The following is a 23682-nucleotide window of genomic DNA, read 5'->3' as shown; positions in this document are numbered from 1 at the left end:
ATTTCACCAGCCCTAGAAATGCTTAAAGAGGAATATGGTAAGGGAGGGGAGAAGAGAGACTTGTCTAAGATAACAAGTTGTGAGCAAGAACTATTTACAGAGCTCCTGGGATTTCTTTGAAAGAGGGATGACAGTATCCTCTCATGCCTTGGATGTGTCACCTTGGGCGTATAATATTCAAGGCTTTTAAAAAATGGCCTTTGTGAACATACAACAGTCATGGGAAGAAAAGAATGTTCAAAAATGGTAGGAGTTCATTTGGATTTCAACACAATTCTGCTGTTTGATAATCTGTGAGAGAGCAACCARTTTGGTGAGTGTAGCAATAAGCTGGTTTCAGTGCAACAAAGCTTTCGKATTTTGGGTTTTCCCTCACCTCTGAAAGGCAGAACAGTAAGYTGTGCTTTTGAGTCGCTATTTTTTCATTTAGAGGCATTTTACACTTGTCTTACCATTACAAAGATTTCAGGAAAACCCCCAGATCAAGACAAACAGAAGCCAACCAACAAAAACCCCATAAAAACTCACCTCACCCCACTCCTGTGTGAGCACTCATCAGCCATAGGCTCTTAGTGGACTGCTATGCTTAGGATATTTGGGTATGGGCTGCTGTGCCTTCACTATTGCTGACTTCCAATTTTTTACCAAAATGGGATCTCCTAGGATGAGAGGGCAGGTATCATTACTACTCCCTATCCCCWGCTGTGGGCTCAGCATTGTCTTTGCTAATGAGGCATCATGATAAAAAAGTTAAGTTGCCAAGTGACCAGTTGTCACTAATGTGTAATTAAAARGCCAATGGGCTTTGAATATGAATTTGGTGGGTTTGCTGACATCTAATGGCACTGGTACCCAGCAGGATGCTCTTTCTCATCATGTAGATTTTGTTTTTTGTTCTTTGTTGGTGTTGCATTGCAGTAGAACTTTGAATTTACTCATGAATCAGTTATTTAAGAAATCCTTGTATTGACACTAATTTTTATATTAAACTGTGGATGGTAGGTAGAAAAATCATAAGTGTAAGTATTCAGCCATTATTTTTTGTTTCTCTTCAATGAAGGTATTGTGAGCTCTTTAGGGGCTGGGTTGGGGAGGAGTTTGTTTGTTCCTTTGTAGTGAAGATGTGGGGGAAAAAAAGCTTTCTTTTTACCCCTGCAAGAGATTTCAGTGCATAAACATTTTACTGGTATGCCAAGTGCCCAGATGAAATGTGGGTTGGCAGAATTAATATATTAACTTCTATGCAAACTCAAAAATAAATGGGTTTTGGTGATGGATGAATCCTTAAATACTGGCTGACTACAAGATGACTATGAGATTTCCCTCTCTACAGCATAAACTGATTTTAAAAAAAAAGTCCTTTGTGCTTCAATTGTTCAAAGCAGTGCTTTAAAAAGTAAAGAGGAAAATAGTATTTGCTACAGTCAGCAGATGGTTGTCACATTTTGTTTTCAGTCCTCTTTACCACTTAATTTTGTTTTGTTGCGACAGGAGAGGTTGCCAGTAAAGCATCTGCTAGAGCTTATGGCTCAGGACCAGAGCTGCTGCTGATGGCATACATTCAGAATAGCCCTAATCTAAAATAAATGTTTAATAAGCAGCCTGCAAAAGCACCTGGATTTCTTTTTTTAAATTCAATTGATGCAGAAGAATCTTGAATAGTAAAAAAAAGGGCGTAGCTTTGATTTATAAAATATTTGTGGCTTCATGTATTAAAAAAAGCGCAAAGTTTTAAAATCTTCTTTCCTGAATTCCAGCTCATCAAGGTGCTGTACAAGACCAGCCTTACCAGCTGCCAGTGGAAATCGATCCTCTCATAGGTCTGTCACTTCCTTCTCTCTTTGCGATTCATTAAGCTCTGTATGGTGGCCCTGAAGTGTAGATTACGGTTGTTTTTCACTTGCTGGTTGCTGGGAATGGAATTTTCCYGATAAACCATTTGCATGCAAATTGGAATGCAATGAGCTGTGGCTATGCTGGTATTTCATCAACTCCCCCTCGTTGGTTTGCCTAATTTGAACAGGCCTAGGACGCGTGTCAGTGAAAATTAATATGGATGCTGTAATAATGTGTGATTGAGAATGTGCATGAAGTACTGTCAGGATAATATTGGATCTTTTCATCACTCAGACTTGTTGATGAGCAGGAGCGAGGCGCGTTATGATGAATCGGTGCGCTGGTAATGTGATGGAGCTCCTTTGCCGAGGAAATTTTCATAATAACAGTGGGGTTCTTAACTGCACCGTGTTGTGAAAAATAAAACCGTGGTGCCAGGGTTTCATCATTAAAGGAGATCAATCCTTTCTTCATAGACCTGCTGTTCAGGCTGAGGGGATTAATGTGCAATTGCAAAGCAGTTTCAAAGTTGAAATATATTGCCCACTCCGGTTTAGTGTTGAGATATTAGTATTCATTTTTCAAGGGTATTGCATCTTTTGATCAGCTCCACTAGTTAAATTTGTGTATGTTTTTCCTTTATTAAAAAGGGGTGGAGGAATGTCTCTCCTTTATTTAATGACTCAGTGTAATAGATTCAATTAATGACTTTTTATTGCAGAGGTTTATCAATTTGTATAGGACTGATTTTTTCTATTAGCGTGGTTAGAGTTTGGTCAGTTCTTTTCATTACAGGCCCAACTTTGGGGAGTGAATACTTGGAGTCTATAGCCCAGCAAATGGAAGGTTAAACACAAGCAGAAAAGAAAAAACTCAAGTACCTAACCCCAAAACACAAACTAGTTGTAAGACAGGAGCAAAGAAGAGGATTGTGTGCCCCCCAGTTGTATTAGACAATTCARTTGTATCAAACAACTTCAAACTCAGTTAAAAACCAGCCGTTTCAGGGTGGTGGCTTAAATGAAAAAGAAGTGGTKTGGCCAATTATAGAGGCATGGAAAAATCAGAGCAAAAATGAACTTGCCTGGATAGGTTAGAATGACAGGTCTGTCAACTAGTGAGAATTAATTTCAAAACTAATGTGCATATCCCAGTAGGAAGTGCAGTGTAGTTCTTGTGTAGCCATTTTGCTGGGTAAGCTCTGGGATAATTAAATCAGGAACAGTGTGTGCATATGGAACCATTTTATAGAGCTGATAAAATKAAAGTGTTTTTTCCAAAATTTCTAAAATCAATCCTCATCTGAATAATAAAGTAGTTATAATGAGGAGGACAYGTGCTGTAACTCTCTTTTCCTTCCTGAAATAGATTTGATCCAGAAAATGTTTGGAACAGGAAATGTATGTTCTGCTTAMAACCTGCTATCAAGTAGATCTTAGAAGTGTAAATAAACAGTACAACAGAAAACCCTAAATCACATTGAACTTGTCTAATTATTTTTTTATGTCTTGTGAAAAACATGTGGAAGGAAAGAAATTTTTATTATCCCTTTTTATGTTTTCATTTTGAAAACTAAAATTCCATTTTCAGGTTTGCCTTTAGTTTAAAAATTACTTTGGCTTTTCTTTGGTACAAAGACCTTTAAAATTAATGTTCACATTCTGAAAAATGGTTTAATATGCTCTTTCTACAGTAGATCTCAAATCAGTCTTATGATTACAGTAGACTAGTTTTAAAGGTTTAAGGCTTTTTTTGTCATTGCTAAGTAGCATCATTGGGTGCAAGTAATTATATAGGTAGTATTAGAGGATTTTAATTGTGGCTAGACACATCTACTTAGAAATGGCACCTAAGAGGACCACAAAATTACACTTTTATGGTTATAGCAGGAATCTTGTTGCTCTCTTAGTCATAAGGAGGGATTCCTGCCCTCATTTTCATGGTGCACAGTAAGACATAAAACAGCAATGTCTGATATGACACAGATCCTTGATTTCTTTTTGAGCTGAAGTTTTTTAAAGGCCTTACCCYGCTGAATGGGTTGATCTGTACATTTTTTGAGGTTCCTTTTATGCTGTTCTGTCATACAGAACCTTTCACTGCGCATTTATAACACGTTGTTGTTACTCTTTAAGTGGCCCCAAGAGCAATGAAGGCCACCTTGTGTGTCACCTGCAGAGAGCAAGTGGCAAAACCTTGCTAAATTATTTGCTATCCTAATGGACAGGACAGTGTCAACATTTTAAACACTGCAAAAGCATAAATAAAAGTTACAGAGTAAATGGAATTAGCCCAAGGCTTAGGAGATAGCTGACCTGTGAGAATGGAAAGGAGTCAAAGAACAAAGAGTAAAGAAGAACACAAGATCAGGACAGACGCAGGTCTGGAAGACCACCTGGATGGAAGTAACAGTTTTCCAGGCAGTTGGCAGATAAACCCAGGAGAAATTACTTGTGTGGGTTGGAAATCAGGTTCCCTCAGGAAGAAAACACACTGAATATTCTTACTACAGTGTAGGATTTCCCTGAAAGATACGTATAGGGAAATACATACAAGAATGAAATATAATATGAGGAGTGTTCACTAATTGATTCCTGTCCATTTTATGGGTTGCCAATGCAACAGAATCTCAGGAAATAAAACATCAAGTGATCAAATAGGGCAAACTTTCTCTCAGCCCTAGAGCTGATTGGAGATAAGCTGGGGAGATAATTTTTGTGAGATGACTTAAAAAAGGATAAAACAGTAGTGATGTTTACTGAAGTTATTCTTTTTTAAATTGCCATGCTTGCAATGAAGCAATGTRTAATTTAAAATCATGATCCTTCATGTACTGCATTTGAGCCACTATATACTTTATGTACTGTCTTAACAATACTTTCCTTATCATTATATTGCTTTGTTTCAAGTTTTTAGTTTCTTATACTAGAAGAAGGGGGGAAGGATGCCCATTTCATTTTTGTGTACCATGCCTATGTGCAATCTTTATTTCTCATCTGCATTTCATTCAAAAAAGGGATTTCTTCTATTTTAGAATATATGCTACTAGGAATTAGCATTGTTCCCAGAGGTGTAATGAGTATTTTATAGTAGTTTTAGAAAGAAAATGACCCTGCCACAAAAATACCAAGTAACAGAGTTGAGGAATRTATTTGGTCTGAATGTAAATTTCTAAATTTTTACCTCAATGTTAAACCTTCTCGGTTTGTATGTTTTTTTCTGTTCAGCCAGCAATACAGGTATGCACAGAAGGCAAATCACTGACCTTTTAGACCAAAGCATTCAGGTACATTCCCAGTGTTTTGTCATCACCTCTGACAATCGTTACATCTTGGTCTGTGGCTTCTGGGACAAGAGTTTCCGTGTTTATTCTACTGACTCAGGTAATGTATTTTTTAAATATGGAAACAGCCTGAAAGATTTTTTTTTCCATAATCACCCTACTGTTTCAAATAAAACATGAGGAGTGGAGCATGTATTTATTCCCTATTGATAATATTTGTCAAATCTTYCYTTACCTACTGCTGYTGTGTWTTGTGTGCTATCRTTTTTGCRGAATGATGGCAAAGGTGAGAGAAGGAGCTCTCRTTTAGGCTGAGCATYACACTTCAAACTTAYAGGACAGGGATGCCTGTTCTTGCAYTGTAGTTTTCACAGGTCAGCATTTGTGTAAAGCCCTGCATAGTAGGAGAATTAATTRTTCTTAAAGTATTTACTTGAATTTAATTCTGATTGGTTTTCAACACCAGAGAATTGTTTTTTTCCAGGAAATGCAGGCAAGTACCACAGAACAAGAATAGCAGTCTTGAAACAATGGTGAAACAATTTCTGGTGAAACAATACTTATGAAAGCCTTTGAAAGCTGTGCCATACCAGAATTGATTTGCAGCCACTGGATTCTTTTATATAACATAAACTGATCGATATAATGGGCAGCAGTTAAATTAGTCTGTCAGCTGGACTGTGTCCAAACCATTGAAGTCATGCATGTGTCATGTTAAATATAAAAGAATCTTTCAGTGTAGGAGCTACAAGAATTTAAAAGCCATGGAACCCCAGAAAAAAAACAGTTATGATTTTTTCCCTTTCATTATCTTATAATGGAAGCAGCGACCTCACTGCAAGGTACTTCTTTGGGATTAATGACCCAGTGTGGTTAATGTGTGTGTGCCATCAAGCTTTCCAGTAGGTTATTYATCCCTATGGAATATCCTACATGTTTATCATCATTTCTTAAATATATTAGTTAACAGTGTTTTTCACACTTGGCAAACCAAAATGTCTAACAAAACAGAATGGTCTTTAATAAAAATCTTTTAATGCTTTAGATGTCATGGCATACCTCAGCATTTCTGTCGTTTTTGCAATTTTAAAGCCTTAAGTATAAAGGAGGAGTTCCATTTATGTCATATTGACTGCCCACGATTCATTATACAGACATCTTGTTAGACCCTTCAAAGGTTAATTTTCTCATTGATGAAAATAAATTTACATAAAACTGTGAATTTAAAGTAGATCTTCAGAAARGATAGCTAGCAGTTAATAAATATTCGGTGTATATTCTTGATTTATATGAATAGAGAAATAATTTTACTATATCAAAGTATATATCTTCCCTTACATSTATAGAAGGAATTTGTATGGTTTTGRCAGCTTTGTCCTGTATCAATCTGAACTGCAAATATCTCTGTAAGTTCTTTCCTCYGTGTATGGCAGATTCACCAGKCACCTTGTTACTATCATAGCTAATMAGKTRTAAACCAAAATRCCATTGTCAGAAAAGTTTCAGATTTCAAATCTGAAATCAWTTCAGGTTTCAGTTTCAAATCTCTTCTATTTGTCAATGTAGCAGCTCYAGCTTAAATGAAGTGAATTCAGATGTAGTTAACTTTGCTTTGTATCAAAATGACAATATCATAGGGAAGTATTTTGTAATCAGGAGAAGAAAAAGGTAATGTGATCAGTAATGCATAAAGGSAAGTGATGACAAGTGTTGAATTCAATTACATTTTAGCACTTAAACAAAAAAAAAAAAGGAACCATTTTTCTATCAGATCTTGGGCTTGTTTGTTTGTTTGTTTTTAATAGGAAATACTTTTAACATAAATCATGGGTTCTCAGCACAGCCAATCTAGCAGAAGCACCATAAAACCTTCCTCCAGCAGTGGAAATTACTTCTAGACAGTGTTTTAGTTTCAGTGCTGCAGACTTGAGTCTTATTTTTCTTTTAATTATTTGTAGCACAGCTGTCAAATAAAACATAAACTAGAAAATTTATTCTGTCAAAAAGATATCTGAGTGCAAATGGTAAAGTTTGATATTACTGTATAGATGGAACAACTCATGTTAAAGGAAACAGGAAAGTTTGAGGAACTCTTACGAAATTGGTAATTTAATTTTTTTTAGTAAGATAAAAGCAAAATCTTATTTCTTGTTTTGATGGTATTCATTGAATCTTAAACTGCAGAGTAACAAAATAAAATTAACAAAGCAGTGCGACTGCAGAAATAACTGTCAAGCAAATACCCTTGAAAAATGCTTGTTTTCTAGAACAGAACCYATAAACATAGAAATAATTGAGAGATCTCCATAACTTAGTGATGTTTACAGCATCAACTTTAATTCTAAAAGTGTAAATCACCCCAGGTGGTTTAATATCTACGTCAGTACGACTGAAAAAGTTTGTAAGATAATTATTTGATCCCCAAGTTACTCTCCCTTCCACTACAAGGCAGATATGCAACAGTAAGAGTGCATCCAGGGGTTTGCMCTGCCCTGTCAGAAATGGCTCAGGTGGTAGCATTTCATCTCARGTTTCTCTTGGAAGGTTAGAGCAGGCCTAATAAGTTTTGCCARTGTTTTATTTTGATGTACAGATTTCCTTTTAATTGCATCCTGTTATTTTATTTTTTCTYCATGTACTAAAGTAGTTCCCCTCCTTTTTTGGTAGATATTCATGCATATCTCTTGGGTTTTTTCTGGTTTTCTTCACTTTAAGGCAATTACATTTTTGATGTTGTTATAATCAGGCTGTTAACATTATTTTTGTTCCTTCTTTAGAGCCACTCCCTTAAATCTTCTGTTCCCTTCAAGTGTTACTTAGTGGCTGGATACAAATGCAGTACTTYTGTACTGTATCAAAAGAGGCTGTGAAATTTTCCSTATTACCCATATTAAGTGACTAATARTTTTTAATTCATKCACCAAAATATTTTATTTAGATGTCCTTGAGTCTGAGCACTGACCTGTGTTACTTGTTCTATTTTTAAACACTTTTCAGAACATTTGATTTATTTTGTTTTTATTTATATATATTCAGAACTGCAGCAGTCTGCATTTCCTMTTTCTTTTTCTGGCCTGTCCTSTTAATCCTTCCAAAGCCATCACTTTTTCCCTTGTGTTCTTCCTCATTCTTTATTCAGCCCAAAGCACAAATGGATGCATGGTAATATGGGCTGAGAAACCCAGATGGAGGGTCACACATTGGAGGCAKCACACATCACACTTCCTTGTGTCATTGGCTGCAGAATTTGTCCTGGTCCCTATTAGCTGAATGGATTGAGTAGGTGCATTAGAAATGTGGAGGGGTTTCTTTTGTCCTGTCAAGATCTGCAGTTTCTGGGCTTCAGCACATCCAGTGAGACTTTTAAATAAAGTACAATATTGAGAGACTTCAAATATTGTTTTTGTATGGATTATATGGGCTACTGCACTTTTAAATAAGTTTCCACCCAATAAATAAATAAAAAATAGTAGTCCCCCATATAATTCTCTTTTGAACCTTTTTTTGATAGAGAAAATATTTCTAAAATATGTTGTAATGTATTTGCTTTGCCTTGGAAAGAATAAGAAGAATTTTAAAATAATCAATTTGATGTGTTGGTGTTCCAGGTAAACTGATACAAGTAGTGTTTGGACACTGGGATGTTGTAACCTGTCTTACTCGTTCCGAGTCCTACATTGGAGGGAATTGTTACATCCTCTCAGGATCCCGTGATGCAACCTTGCTGCTCTGGTACTGGAATGGCAAAACCAACATCATTGGTGATAACCCAAGAGGTAAGAAAAAACAGAAGACCTTGGTTTATAAGGGTGTTGTTTCAAAAAGCAWGAACTTAAGAGGACAAAATTTTAGGTAGGGTGCTACATGCCTAATCCTTGCTCTTATGTCCCTGGCATTTTAATGGTTCCAGTGCAAACTACAGGGCTCGTGCCCTATAACCAAACTGCTAAGTCAGGCTTAACCCTGCTCTAGCCTAATTCAATTTTAATTCCTCCCTACCCAAATTCACCTTGCACTGGCAAAGTATTTCTTCTCTTCCATCTCTTCCACCATTTCCCAGCAATTCCTGCATCCTGTCTTTTGTTAATGCAGATTTTCTCTTTTAACTCCATAAAAAGCAGTGAACCACTATGACTGTTCAACCCTGTGTTATATAACAGGAAAAGTAGAAAGTGATCTTTCTTTATGCCAATTTCACTCCACATTAAAAAAAACAAAACAACAAAACAACTTAATTTCTGATCCCTGAAGCAAAGAAAAAAGCAGACCTGCAGTTGAGAAAAAGCCTGRAGTAAGCCACTTTACAGGAGTGAGAGGCTTTCAAGAAAACTTGTGAGAGTTTATATACATAAATGTATGGGGGCATCATAGCCAGAGGTCCTGTTCAGCCAAAAATAAAGTGCCCTGATGGGAAGGGGTGAGAAACATTATTTTCTGTCTTCAGAAGAGTATTTCTTAAGTTTTCTGCCTTCTCCTTAAGGTCTTCTCTGACCCTGTTTAAACAGTGGTAATGCTTGCTGTGTGCAYAGGACAAAATGGACATCTGGAAAACAAGAAGTGGTGTTAGATCTGTCATATATTGCAGTTATAGCTGGCACACARTTTTATGTAATTGAAACAATACCTGACATCTTCCAAATTAATCAATTTGGTAAAGTTGTGTGTTCCATATTCAATCTGTTACTCATCTGGAGTTACTTGAATTTGAAACMTGGAGGTGGCTTGAAGTTGCATCCTGTGAGCGACTTTGAAGAAGCACAACTAATTAATATCAGAATGAAAATCTGAATTTAACTTGCAGATTATTGGATGTTGACTTTTAAAACTATTCAAAAGTTGAACAAAATGCAGTTTAATTCACACAGTTGCARTATTTGAAGGCAGAGGATGTGAGCAAACTGTCCCCATTATCCCTCCATGCAGTCCTCTTTAACAGATGTAGTTTTTCTGGGAAGGGGCTAGCGGAATTTTATGACCATCTTTAAATAAATATGGCTTTGCTTGGTGGACAGAATCTCTGTACCTTCACACATAATTTTATAATAATCTATCAATTTGAAGAAAATGCAGATTCTGTGTTATTTTTGCTTATAAACTTGGAAACTCCAAAGAGTTTACAGATTCYTAGGCATGCCCTGAGAAGTTGTACTTGTCCTACATTTGCCAGGCTTGACTGCTGTGTGAACAAGACCTTGATGACTTCAACAGATCACTTGCATAGGTTTTGTACCTAATATCTGATATCTTACTCAAATACATAGATTTTGTTATCTGTTGACTGTTTTCTATAATGCAAATTTCCAAGGTATTAAAATTTTGCATTTTTCAAAGTTAGGCCACTTTAGCTGCCGTTTAAATCAAACAGCAGTACCTGGTAAGTCTCTTTGCAGTAATATTAAACTTGGACTTTTAGGAAATTGCAATGGCTCCTGTGTTTACCAATTGCCTTTATGTAGGGKTTTTTTTTGTGATACAGCATGCCTGGAAACCTTTGTTATCAATTGGAATCTCATGGCACTACACGTAGTCCTAGACATGGGTATAGACAGTTCCTGCTTCAAAGAGATGGTAATCTGGGGTGTTTAATTTTTACCAGAAATGGCTGTCTGTAGCCTTCTCTGCTCAGTCAAAATTTTTTTGAAAAGACAAATAAAAAGAGCTGTTTCTGCTTAGTTCTTAGTGATTTTGTCAGAAATGGAAAGCACCAGCTAACTTGTTGGGTTCTGAGCCCTGTTACTGCTGCTGTGACTTCCCTCCATTTGCAGGATGTTGATATTTGACTGGTCTAATGCCTTTCTGTATTCGAAGCTTACTTATTTTTTTTTCTACCTAGAAATACAGTTTATTCATGCTTTTAATGAGCACTATTTACTGGAATTTTAGATACCCTCCAAGTTGGTACTTTCCTTTCTGTTTTTTCTCTAATTATCTCTAATATCTAATTTGGATGACTTCACGGCAATATRCATCTAATGGTACTTTACTAAACCATGGTGCCAGGGTAGTTTCAATGAAAAGAATTTAAAACGGGAGCATTTCTTTCCTCCTCTCATAGTACRTGTTGCCCCTGATGTATATGAGTCAGCAGGCTGGCATGATCCATCTACCCTAAACAATATTCCATTATGTACCCATTATTTCACCAGTTACGTTTTATTTAGGTTCATTTGTCTGATTTCTTTACTTTCAGAGCACTGAGCTCTGGATCTCTGGCTGTGTGTATTCGTGTTTTAGAATGATGCTTAAGGTGGGCTATGGCACATGTGATAAGGAAGTGGTTTGATATTGTTTATTAAGAACAATTTTCTGGCTAACTTGACTGTATTTAAAAATATCTGGTCTCTGTTTAACAGAAGAAAAATGTTACTGAAATACTCATCATTTACATTATTTAACTTTTAACTTTGAGGCTGACTTCTTAAAGAAATTACACCTATGCAGTCTCAATATCTTATTTGGTTTCTGCTCAATAACTCTCAAGTGCATTTTCAATGTAAACCAAATCTGACAAATAGAGGTCACAGAGATATGAAATTTCTACATAGGACACATCTGCTGGAARCTATTTTATTCTTCACATAACAGCTTGATTACATTTAGGTTAAATCACTTTTTTCCTTCTCAAATTAAAACCTGAAATTCAAAAAAATATTTCATTATGCTCTTTGATCAAATGTAGAGTTTTTCTCTTTCTAAATTGATTAGTTTTGAAAATGTAGAAGCATGGCAAGCATATTCTGACCAAGCCTCGGAATAATTCAGAACAGAGCAGAGGACCTGAAGTGGTTGTATCCTTTGGAATTGCCCTGAGCCTCTTTGCTTTCACATTAATTAGCATTATTTACTGTGGAGATGCAAAGTCAGTTTGCATAGTGTAAGGGACTCTTCCTTTTCTCTCCTTGGCTTGGGGGAGGCAGGGGAGGTGGGAGGGAGAGGATGTGGCACTCCCCTCGGTACTCCTTGGAGCCCATGTGTGATCTGTGTCACACAAAGTTGGCTTCTGCATATTTAGAGGCTCCAAGGCACCACTTGGGGATGTGCCATTATGCACCGGGACTTGGCTGGTGGAATGTGTGGGGATTCCTGGGAGAGGGCTGTGGAAAGATGCTGTGTTTTGTCCTTGCCCAGCCTAACGAGGTGGAGGGGAGGCGAGAAGCAGGGGATGGGAGGAGGAACTGTGTGATGGCTGGAGAAAAGAGATGAGAGAATTCATTTGCATACAAATGGTGAGCRTCACTTTCAGATCCCACTTTCGCTTTGAAGCTCAAGTGGCAACTCCTGGTGTTTGGACGTTTTCCTAGTTGAGGGATTGCATTTTCCTTTGTAATCACAGAACCGTAGGAAACAGGGCGGGCAGGAGCTTTGGTCACCTGATCTATTCTCTTTTCCCAATGAGGGCTTAAAAGTGCCAAAACCATTCTCCACTGATGTTTATCCAATCTCCCCTTAAAAACTTCAGCAAATGCATTTTTGGGCCTTCAAAGCCCAGTCCTTAGCAGTCTTTTCCCAGTATTCAGCCTAGTATCAAGTTCTCTTTTTCCAGCAGTTGCATTCTATCATCTTACATCTATTTTTCCTTTATGTAGAGAACAGATTATTTCCTTCTTGCAACTACTTCCAATTATTTGGATTGCCATGACCTGCAATTCTTTGCCTCCCAGCTTTACTAACTCAATTCTTTGTCTTTTGCCATAAGTCATGTTTTTCCAGACCTCTGATTTTTTTTGTATGTTCCTCCCTTCAGCTGACTGTCTTCCTCAAAGTAGACCCAGGAAYGCAGCTGAAGCCTTTCTGGTAATAAGTAGAAAACAACCTGTTTTACAGACCAGTACTTTTCACATCCCCAGGGAATATCTGTTTCTTTCAAAACACCATGACATTGTCAATTCTTTTAATGATATGAGCCAATATGTATTTCASTGTTTTCTGAAGAATCTACTCACTTGTCTCCTTCTCTGTGTAGTTTAGCTGTAGAATCTTGTCTTMAACTTTCTGAGGTGTGTTCTTTTTTAGACTGTTTCTCCAATTTGTCCAACTTACTTTGAATTCTCGTCCTGTCCTGCAGCAGTCTTGCAGCAACTCGTATCTGTAAAAATACTTTGCAGTCTTGTTCCATTAAATTGGCCATTAAAGGAAATGTTTGCTAGTACACAGTTCAGGAATGCCCATCAATACATTTAGCGTTTTGACAATGAATAGCTTTCTGAATATGGCTTTCCAATGTTTAATATCTTCTGAATGGGTGCTTCCCTATTTTCCTTAAGAAATTGCTCAYGTGGAACAGTCCTACAGTTCTTACTAAAGTAAAAAATATGTGTTGTCTCCCTGAACACGTCCTGTTACTTTGCAATTGCAAGAGAAAAATAGCTTTGACATGATTTATTCAGAACAAATCCAAATCAGCTGTTACTCATCTCCTTGTTTTCTTCTAGGAAATTRTGTGTGTATATATAAAAATATAAATGTTCTGCCAGTMTTTTTTCTGTTTGTTGGGATTAAGCAGGCTACTCTMTCTAATTTTCTAACTCTCTCCTTTKYCTGCTGCTTGAACAACACAAGACTTTATCTAGTCTTGCAGAACTTTWCCCAATATTCACAMAAGAATAGTTGTTACTCTGGGATTACATAGTTTCATTGTCACAGTATCACTGTTGTCAGGCCAGTTGAGTGCCATTTACCTCATTTAGGTATTCTCTAGTTGAGACAGCAGTTTTCMTTGCTGGTTTTAGTTGGGTTTGCTGTCCGACTGCAGCGGACCTTTTCCTGAAGTACTTCCTGTAGCATCATCTATTGTTATTGCTTKCTCTTAATAACAGGCCAACTTCTTGAGGAAGCTTGGCATATTTTCGTGGTTTTAGARTGTTACTCCTGATGTCCTTGTTAGTTACACCTCATCTGTCTGTGCCTCTCCTGGGTTTGTCTCTGTTTGCTCTTACCTTGTTGCTTACACTGCTTCAGAAAGATCTCATTTATTTTGATCTTTCTGCCTGACTTGCCTGTGTTAGAGTCACTGGAGAACTYTGAGTTGTGCCAGCTGGGATCTTGTCTGTCTTATCCCTGTGTTGCACTGGAGCAGCTTTCACTACAATCCTTATTACCTTTTCTTTTGTTTTCTCTTTAACTTCCCATGAGATCTTACAGAAGGATATTCTCTATCTATTGAAACCTGTTTTCCCAAAATACTTCAGGAATTATCTTGTCCTTGATCTCTCCCTTGTAAAGCAYACTGAACATTCTCGTATCCTCACCACTTTAATGTAAATTCCTTTCAGCACCATTTTTTAAATTTGGTTCGCTATATTGTTTATAAACATATCTATAAGTTTATCTTTAGCTGTTTTATATTAAAATTGTCACTGAATTGCTTTCTGCACACATACTTGGGGTATTCCTTTACCAAGAAATGACTTCGTAGTTGGAACATCCTATTTTCTCCAATCTTCCTTAATAATCCCTCACTGACATGAAGCAGGTGGAGGCCAATCATATTAGTGAATGTAAATCTGTGTCTTCAATGTTTTTGGTTTTTCACTGCAGCTATTTTGTTTGGATGTACTTTAATGAAGGGGAGGTTTACAGTGGTGAATTTATTTATCTTAATATTGTTTATGCTTCTAAAATGGTTTGTGCTTAAAAAACGATAGGCATGTCTRTGGTCCAGTGAAAGTGCTTTTCTGCTATTCTAGCTATTTTTTCATGGAATATGAAGAGATGGTTCTGTTGCTYTCAAACATCTACATATGTGTCCTCAATTATCTTTTAGTTGTCATATTTTGAAGAAACCAAAGTATTTTTAATTACAAATTTGATTTGCTTAAGAAAATTAAGGCTTGACTGATAGAAATACTGAGTGCTATGAAATGTAAAGTCTGTGTATAACTGAATCACTACTGCTAATACTAATGGGCTCTCTTCTGAGTTATTACATTGATCTTCCACACATATGTGAATAAAACAAATTATATTACCTCTTTTATGTTAGCCCATAAAACTAGAAAATGTTACTCTCTGTATGTATCACATTTGCATCATGAGGACTATGGGGGTGCTTTCATTGCACAGCTTTGTATTTTTTAGAGGGTACTATATTTCAGGTATTCTGAAATGTGGGAGATGAACGGGATTAGTGGTGTAGCTGTATAGCAGGACACGTGTGAATGTAAGCATGTGATTTCGTATTTCAAAAAACAATTACTGTATTTAACAATTACTGTATTTAACTAAGATTTAATTGAGAGGAGTCACTGAGCACTTTTGCTGTTGATAACAGATAGAATATCTYCCTGAGATGCAAATTTTTAAAATGCATAATCTTTTTGATTTGTAAAATATGAAATCTCCCAAAGGATTCAAAATTTAATCACATTTCTTGACTTGCTGAAGAAGTCTTGCTCCTATCCAAGCTGCCTAAGAAACTGCATTTTTTTTTAATTTTTATTTAGCTAAAATTCCGAAATAAATATTTGGACCCTACAATATTTTATCTTAATTTATAATTAACATTATTATTACTAAATACAAACATATACTATGTATAGTGTGTATATTATAAAATAATTATAAATTATTATTAACATTAAAGGTGTGGTCTTGAGACTGGAGAAATCAATAGTTTTAATTGTATTGATAATCATAGTAAAAAATAAAACATCTGTATTTCATAAACTGCTAGAGACATTTTTCAGTTGGAAAATCTAAACTTTTTGAGAATGAGTGCTTCATAATTAATTATTAAAGTAGATAATGCAAGGAATTTAAACTGTGAAAATATACCTTTCAGGTATATTATTACCTCCAGCATCTTTGTGTCGGTTGATTGAAGAATAATGTCATAGGTAATAATTTCTTTGWACTCAGACACACTAATCCAGTAAAGTTGAATTCTGTGAGGATTTGCATACATGCTTCTCTCTGCCCACRGTGAACAGCCACTCTGATTTCAAGCAGGTCATGAGTCTGCTTAACTCAGTAACCAAAAAAACCCTCTTTGCCTTCTTCCAGCGTCCTCATCTTAAATTAACCTACATCTTGGTTCCCAGGTCTGCATGCTCTGGACTTCTATTTTCAAAATGAATTTCAAAACCAATGGTAATACAGAAGATGAGGGTCCACATTTCCAAAGAATGTTTGTAGTATAAGTATTTATTTAAAATTCTAATTATTATATTTTAAAAAAATAGAGAAATTTGCTTAACAGCAGCTTCTCTTAAAAAAATTAATTGGGAAGAAGTTGTAAAAATCTTACCTGTTAATGTTCCCTTTTGCATTTGTCATGCTAGGTAGTAGGAGTATCAATATATCCATAAATCACTAATCAGGTTAGTTAGTAATGGAATTCTCCTATTACTGTTACTTTCTGTCAAATGGTGGTTTACCAGAGCAGCTAAAAATTTGCAGAGCCTCAAAATACTAAAATATGTTTGGAATTACTGCAGCTGTAAAGGCAAGAGTTGCTGTTCACTGGAGTCAGCTGGTGAGAAAAGAGTGTTGCTACAGCCCCGAGTTTTAGGACAGTCTGCACACGTTCCTTTAGATGCTCAGTCGCATTTTTGTTTTTTACCCCGAGAAACATTTTATACATTATTATGTGAACCCTTCTTAAAAAAAAAATCGTCCGTAAATAATTCAATATTGTTTTAACATTGTTTAACTGCAGATGTAACAAATACTCTTTGTTTCTCAAAAATGGCAGGACAGCACAATGTTGTATATAAAGCCAGAGTCCTTCAGCACCATCTGCTGGCATCCAGTTGAAGCTGATCTCAGGACTGGATCCTAAGCATTAGCTAGTAAAATATTAAAAATATCTATTCACATTTGGGGAGCAAAAAAAATCAATTCATTTGTAGTACAATTTTTATCCTTTTTATTGAAACTACAATGGGAAAATATATTGTGAGTTTAAGTTCAGCATATGAACTGAAACAGAAATAGGTCAGGAGAGTTTTGTTAAGTGGAGCTGTAAAAAGAAATGGAATACTTTTTTCCTTTTTTCATTTTACATTAAAGGGCTTTAATGAGCACARTATTGCATTTTTCTATTTGTGTTGCAAGTCCAGTTCAGTAAAAAGTATATCATAGAGAAGATCCACAAGGCTTGTAAAAGCATCTGTAACATGCTTTTGAAAGGGGTAGCAACCACTAAATATTCTTTTACCTATCATTTATTGCATTATTTAATCTCAGTCTCGAAAGCCTCATGAAAGTTTAGTGGACAGCGACCCTGATGCTGTAACTGGTCCCACAGTTCCCTGTRGCTTCACAGGTAACAAGGACTGGGGCAATCTGTGTGAATCTTGAACAGAGCCTTAAATTCTGCCGCCACAAAAGGTCACTGTCCTTTCTTCTTTCAGCTGTAACACATTGATACCTCAAAGGGTTTGGGGCCTTATTGCTCCCAGTACTTTATAAATCACATATAAATGATGGCTCTACCTTCCACATATTTAAACTGGGAAGAATATGAGGATTAACAGGTGGAAGAATTCTAGAAATATGCGATGATGATAAATGATAAATGATATAGTTTTGTATATATAGCATGCCAAGCAAGTCATGTTATAGATGAAGACAAGCTCTTCATTGAAAAGAATTTGGAATAGTATCCAYGGATAATTTGGAAAGCAGCTAAATAGTCATGGTGACTTGGTAGGGATGAGCATGCAAGTGCGTGACATAAGTATTTGTTTTGGCTAAAAGTCATGTCCTACAGTAGTAATTGCWGCATCTGTATCACCCTTGTTTTCAGGTGGCTAAGAGATTGTGTTTCGGAATTTGTCCATCAGTAATTCACAGAAGCATTGCTGAGCAAGTTTTGAGGCAATTTTGAAACTGGAAAGAGAGAAAGAGTTTGGTGCTGCTTTTTGGGCAGTRTSCAGCTTCAGGTGTTACTAAAACTGGATCCATGAAATTCTCCAGCAGGATATACTTAGTACTCCATGATGCAACRCAGACCTTGGAGTTCCAGGAAAAACAACACTATATTTACGACTTGTAACTAATAGTTGATGTGGTAAAAGGAATTATATGCATATGGTAAATTAATACAACCTTAATGTGCTCCATATACGTAGTTGTGGGATGATGAACATCACATTTATTTACCTTTTTGGATGCTGAGAAAAATCACCATTCATTTTGAAGTCTGTAACCATGTCAGACAAACAAAGTAGTGCAGAAGATACAATAATTTATAGTCTAGAATAAAATTACCAGGGTAAATGTTATTAAAATTATTTGATCAATACAATAATCCTGACTTGGATAAGTAATTATTTTCTAAGTGTTTCTGGATCTAAATTCTAGTAACACTAGCAACATAGAGATATTGGAATTACAGCCTGCCRTGTCGAAAAAGTGTCTGGTTTAAGAGAGTTACTTCTAAAAAACAGCTAATTTATGTATTCTCTGAACTTGGTGTATGCCATCAGTGCTCCCAGTTGCTTTGGTAAGTAAAGGTGGTAAGCATTTGTCCAGTACAATATATTGCTGCTGTAGTATTGGTTTGAAATTACTTTTAGAAAAGAAATCAAATAGCTAAARCATGGACTTTAAATTATTTTGATATATTTTAATAGGGGGAAATAAAAATATCATAAAAAACTGACAGCTGAGTGGAACTATCATAGGAAACCTCTCATCTGAGATTTTTTTTTGCCCAAGTTATGCAATACTATGTAGGTTTCAACTCAATGCAAGATGACCTTTATTTTACAACAGTTCCTCAGTAGCTGCTATCTGTGACTGAAATAATTGCTTAATTGTTTTTCTCCTTNNTTTTTTTTTTTTTTTAACTTGCTAGGTAACAGATGCTATAAACCAGAAGAGAGAAATATGAAGAAAAGGTTTTTCTAACATAAACAAAGAAGCCCCTTCATAAACCAGTTTTAGAACATTACCAGACAAAAATGACGGTGTTCTGAAACTTCAAAGCTGCCATTTAAKCAACAGTTTATGAAGTTGGGATGTACAAATATTAAAATATTAGTGTACACTGACCCTGAATATTCACCTGYAGATACTTTCCAGGGGCTTCAAAAAGGCTTGTGTTCAGGGGGAGGWGTCCTGCTGAATGACTTCCAGGACTCACAGCAGATGAATCCCCACTAAGGGAGAACTTGTTCCAGAAAGTCTTGTGTTGCACATGGTGTAGGAATTAGGAGGCTGGGGATTATTGACTTTTGAAGTCTGAACTGTGATACTCGGTTTATGAAAGACTTTTAAATCTTTTTATTTCATCTGTTTGTTTTGGAAATGTAGTTTTTGTGACACAACGTGCATGAAAAATGTCTCATTAATACTGAGTAAGTGTTATTCACTTGTTGCACAGTGACACTGAGGGAAGTTCAGTGAGCCCTCCTGTGTTATATTTACTGAAATGAATCCTACAAGATAAATCTAATCTATTTTTTCCCTTACTGAACAAACTATAGCATCTCCTGTGCTTTGCATGTTTAGATTTGCTTCACAATAGAATGATGCATTGTTCAAAGATATCATTACTTTTTCAGAAAATACAGGGTTGAAGTATTTCTTTACAAAGCCAAAACTTGCATCTTGGCATAAAGTTGTATTTTTTTGTGGTAAAATAAGTCTGAACAGATGGGAAGTAGTTTGAAGGAATTAAGAGGAAATGCTGGTGAAGCGTTAGTGAAGAACCAGGCAAAAATTAAGTTCCTATATAATATGAAAATATTGTATTGTTACATAAAAATACATTTCACAAAGAAATGATTATTCAAACTGWAACTTTAGGAATGCTCAGTAATTTTGTGTGGTACCACTTGAATAAGATCTCTCATCCATCAGATAACTTTCTGTGCCAGTGAAACCATTTGGCTTATAATGTGATSTATAAATAATGCTAATGCACAGACTTTATAATATCTGACAGCTATCACTTCAATGCAATTAAACTTTGAAACCTGCTATATAATAAACATAGGAGCTTAGCAGTAAATTAGTTTTCTTGATTTACTTACATTTTGCTGAGAGCACTTTTGTCCAAATATACGATATTCTGTACATGCATCTGTACTCTTCACATTTATTTCAAACCTTTTATTGTTTTCCTCAATTTTTAATCATAAAAAGCAATTTCAGAATTGGGAAAATTTAAATATTAATTTTAGAATGCCTTTCTTACATGTACAATTTGGTTTGGTTGATGTATCATTCTGAGAAAGCACTCAATCACTTTTGCAAGAAATAGGTAAAAAGAGAGATTAACTGATGCTTCGTTCAATTTAGATTTTATATTGGCATAAAATCACTTAATTAATTTGCCATTTAAAAGTGCCCCACAGCCTCTGCAATCATGGAATAATTTAGAAATGGCTGTTTAAGTCTCTGACCTATAATAATTAACTTTCTTCTCAGTATAAAACATAAAAAGAAGCACACTCAAATATTTTATATTTAAATGTGTTGCCTAATAYTAGTGGGAAGCATATCTCATATTTAATTGTGAGGTAAGTTTTTTAGTTAATCTCTAGTTTGATTTCTTTTTAGGAAGATACTTTTCTTCAAATGASTTCTTGTGTTTGGCTCAGCTTTTACAGCTTAGTGCTGAAAATGAAGAAAGTGCCATTTCAGGAATTTGCTGGTGGATTTAAATATCATGATCCTGCTTTTTATTGTGACAACACCAAAGYTGAAGCAAATAGTAGAGAGAGACCCAGCAATACAAACCAATTTCTTTTTCTCTCCAGTAAGGCATATCTTCTTCTGGATGTCATTAAACTGGAAGAAAGTTTTGACTTTGCCATAATCCCACTGTTCCTTTTTAAACGTGSTTTCCAAAAGCCTAACATTTTTTCACTGATATATCACCACAGGCTGACATGGTATCATGTGCTCTTCTTTTATCTTCTGAAGCTTGAATGTTATGATTTAAAATGTACTTTAGTCACTTAAATAAGAGTGATATTTTATGTTGTTTTCTATGGGAGAACAGCTTTGCAGARATTATTTATTGGAATGTAGGTGAGTTCTTTTGAAATAATTTGAGTGGCTGCTGCAAAGGTAAAGTATTCTGTCCATTACTGGAAAATAACTTTAAGTGTGCCTTCTGTGACTTAAATAAATCTTTGATGACATTTGTAGCAATGTGAATGTGGCATTAAGAACCTTCAGCTCCACGCAGCAATCCAGTGATGGGATGGGCTAAGGATATCACTATATCCTATGMTGAGAAAAGCACATCTGTAAAACTATTGTGTCTTGGTTATTAGTGCTAGGATTTGAACTATCTTTAATTTCATTTGACTTGTTCATCTTCCTTAAGGATCTCCATAAAGATTCTCTGAGGATTCTTTTCAGCCCTTAGTTAGGGTTTGCATCAGTGSTCGTAAACCTGCTTAGTGGACAAAGACTCTCTTCCCTTTGAAGTCACTTCCCCAGCTTTTCAAAAGRGTCTGCAAGTCTGTTCTAAAACAATTTAGAAAAGTTTGAAGTGGTGCCCCTTAAACCAGCAACAAAATAAAATTTTCTCTTTGCATTATTGAAAACCATGACAATCTTTTGAAGCAATAACAGTTTAAAAGCTTTTAAAGAAATCTGTTCTGCTCTATGACCAGCTTTTAAGTTGACCCCATTATTTGGGAAATCAGAGGCTTGGAAACCCCTAAATACTTRACATTCTTATCAAAGGAGTTGGCTAGTCTTTTCACAGGACTCTTCTTTTACTGTATCTGTTCAAATCCTAAATTCTTTAAAAATACTGCTCAGATTTCTTCTTTTATGTTTGGTTGGGTTGTTTTGGTTTTTATGGGGTTTTTTGTTTGTTTTTTGTTTTGTGGGTTGTTTTTGTTTTTGTTTTTTTTTTGCTTTAAGTGTTTCTTTGTTTTAAATATAATTTAGGAAACAGTTAATAAAATCTATGAAACACTGATCCTTCCACCTGTAGATTTATACCCTATTAYATCTGAAGTAAAGTCCAAATTCTCAAAAGACTGTGTTACTTAGCTTATTTTATTTTCTGTGAAATATGATAAAAATATGTGCTCAGTTTCTACTCCTTGATTTAAGAATCCTATCTCCTACATCTTATGGATGTAGTTGCTGACAACCTTATGCAGGTAAAGCCTGTAATAATGTAGTTGCTGTAAGCAATAAGTTTACTCTCATGATTTTGTTTATCTGCACCTCCTAATAATTCATTCAGGCATTGCTTCTCATAAGTGCTTSTAACTCCAACATCTTACATTCATTRCCTCCTGCAACGTTGTATATTTAAAACTTCTCTGATTTCAAAAGCTTCATTAATGTGAGGTTTATGATTAGATCAATTCCTTGCTGATCTGAATTGCTGATGCAATTATGTATTACTGCAATTTCTGAAAGTAGAAGACAGCAATGAAACAAGAATTCTTGAATTTTGCTAATATAGGCAGCTCATTTAAAAGAAAACGAACTCSCAAGATTTCTAAATGCACAAAGTTGCCTCTTTTAGGGCTTGGGAACAACAGGGAGAAAAAATTGGGTTGGCAACCTTAAATTGTTGCTGCATAGTATGACTGTTACAGCTGCTGTTACGTTTTCCCCTAAAACAGCAAATTTGTGGCTTGGCTGCATATTGTTCATGTATGAACCTTCTGAGGTGCCCAGCCCACGTTTAGGGAAGGAAGGTTCCATGGAGCAACTTTGATCTGAATTTTTGTGAGCAAAATTCACAGGCTCAGCCACCTGAGAAGTACCTAAAGGTCATTAACTCTACCCTTATGCTTCTAATTTGTTGGGAGTTTTTCCTTTGCTCCTGAACTGTCTGCCATGCTTCCTGGGCTTGAGTGTGTTTTTTTAAAACAATATATGAAACAAAAATGAGAAGTTTTAAGGACTATTTCTTGAGATTAGGGAGAATTCAGCAAGCTGCTCCAAAGCATGTTCACATTTAAAATGCTGGTAACATGCCTGGATGTGTACATATGTGTACACATATTTATAATGTCTATGTCTATATCTAAGAAGAAACAGATTTGTATACTTTACAAGATTTTRTATTGTTGATGTAAATTATAATAGTTACTGCAGAATGAATCAAATTTTGAAAGGTCACAATTCTTGATTTGAGACTTTGTGACAGATTGTGACCTTTACTTAAAAGCCATTGGAATGTGGCAGCGGCGCAGATGTTTTGGGAAGTAGTATAAATGGCCTSAGTAAAAATATTTATGCAAGTCCTGATCTTACACTTCTTTTCCAGAGAAGTCTCTTGCTGTCCCCATGCAGGGTCTGAGAAACTCTCCCTTTAAATATAGCTCCATGATTTCTAAAAACACTCAGTGCCAGTATTGCTGGCACTGCTCCACATGGACAGATTAATGATGTTATGCTGGGTATATCTTTAAAAAAGTTACAAATATAATTTGATTGGTGCTAACTTAGTAACTCATGGAGTCAGTTGGTCCCATTATTATTCTGTGTCTTTGTAAAACCATCTCCTGTTTTTCAAGAGGAAAAAAAAAAAAAAGGTTGATTTTACCCACTGCTTTACTGCCTTGTTGGTACCTCACATGTCATCATTTATTGTGAAGTTATGCCCTGCTGCTTAAAAACTCAAAACC

General features: G+C 35.7%; 1 protein-coding gene across 3 annotated transcripts in view; it reads left to right on the top strand.

Moving 5' to 3' along the window:
* LRBA (LPS responsive beige-like anchor protein) overlaps positions 1–23682 on the top strand; it is a 365054-nt gene that overhangs the window by 329131 nt on the left and 12241 nt on the right. For all 3 annotated transcript variants that reach the window (XM_057369185.1, XM_057369184.1, XM_057369187.1), the window contains exons 51-53: positions 1758–1820; positions 5064–5219; positions 8728–8895. In XM_057369185.1, coding sequence (XP_057225168.1) covers positions 1758–1820; positions 5064–5219; positions 8728–8895 — 387 coding nt within the window. The remainder of the gene's footprint in view (positions 1–1757; positions 1821–5063; positions 5220–8727; positions 8896–23682) is intronic.

This window comes from Malurus melanocephalus, unplaced genomic scaffold (genome assembly GCF_030028575.1).
Source record: "Malurus melanocephalus ecotype Western Australia unplaced genomic scaffold, MMel_1.1 scaffold_105, whole genome shotgun sequence".
NCBI classification, from domain to species: domain Eukaryota; kingdom Metazoa; phylum Chordata; class Aves; order Passeriformes; family Maluridae; genus Malurus; species Malurus melanocephalus.
This window is presented reverse-complemented; position numbering and strand designations above follow the sequence as displayed.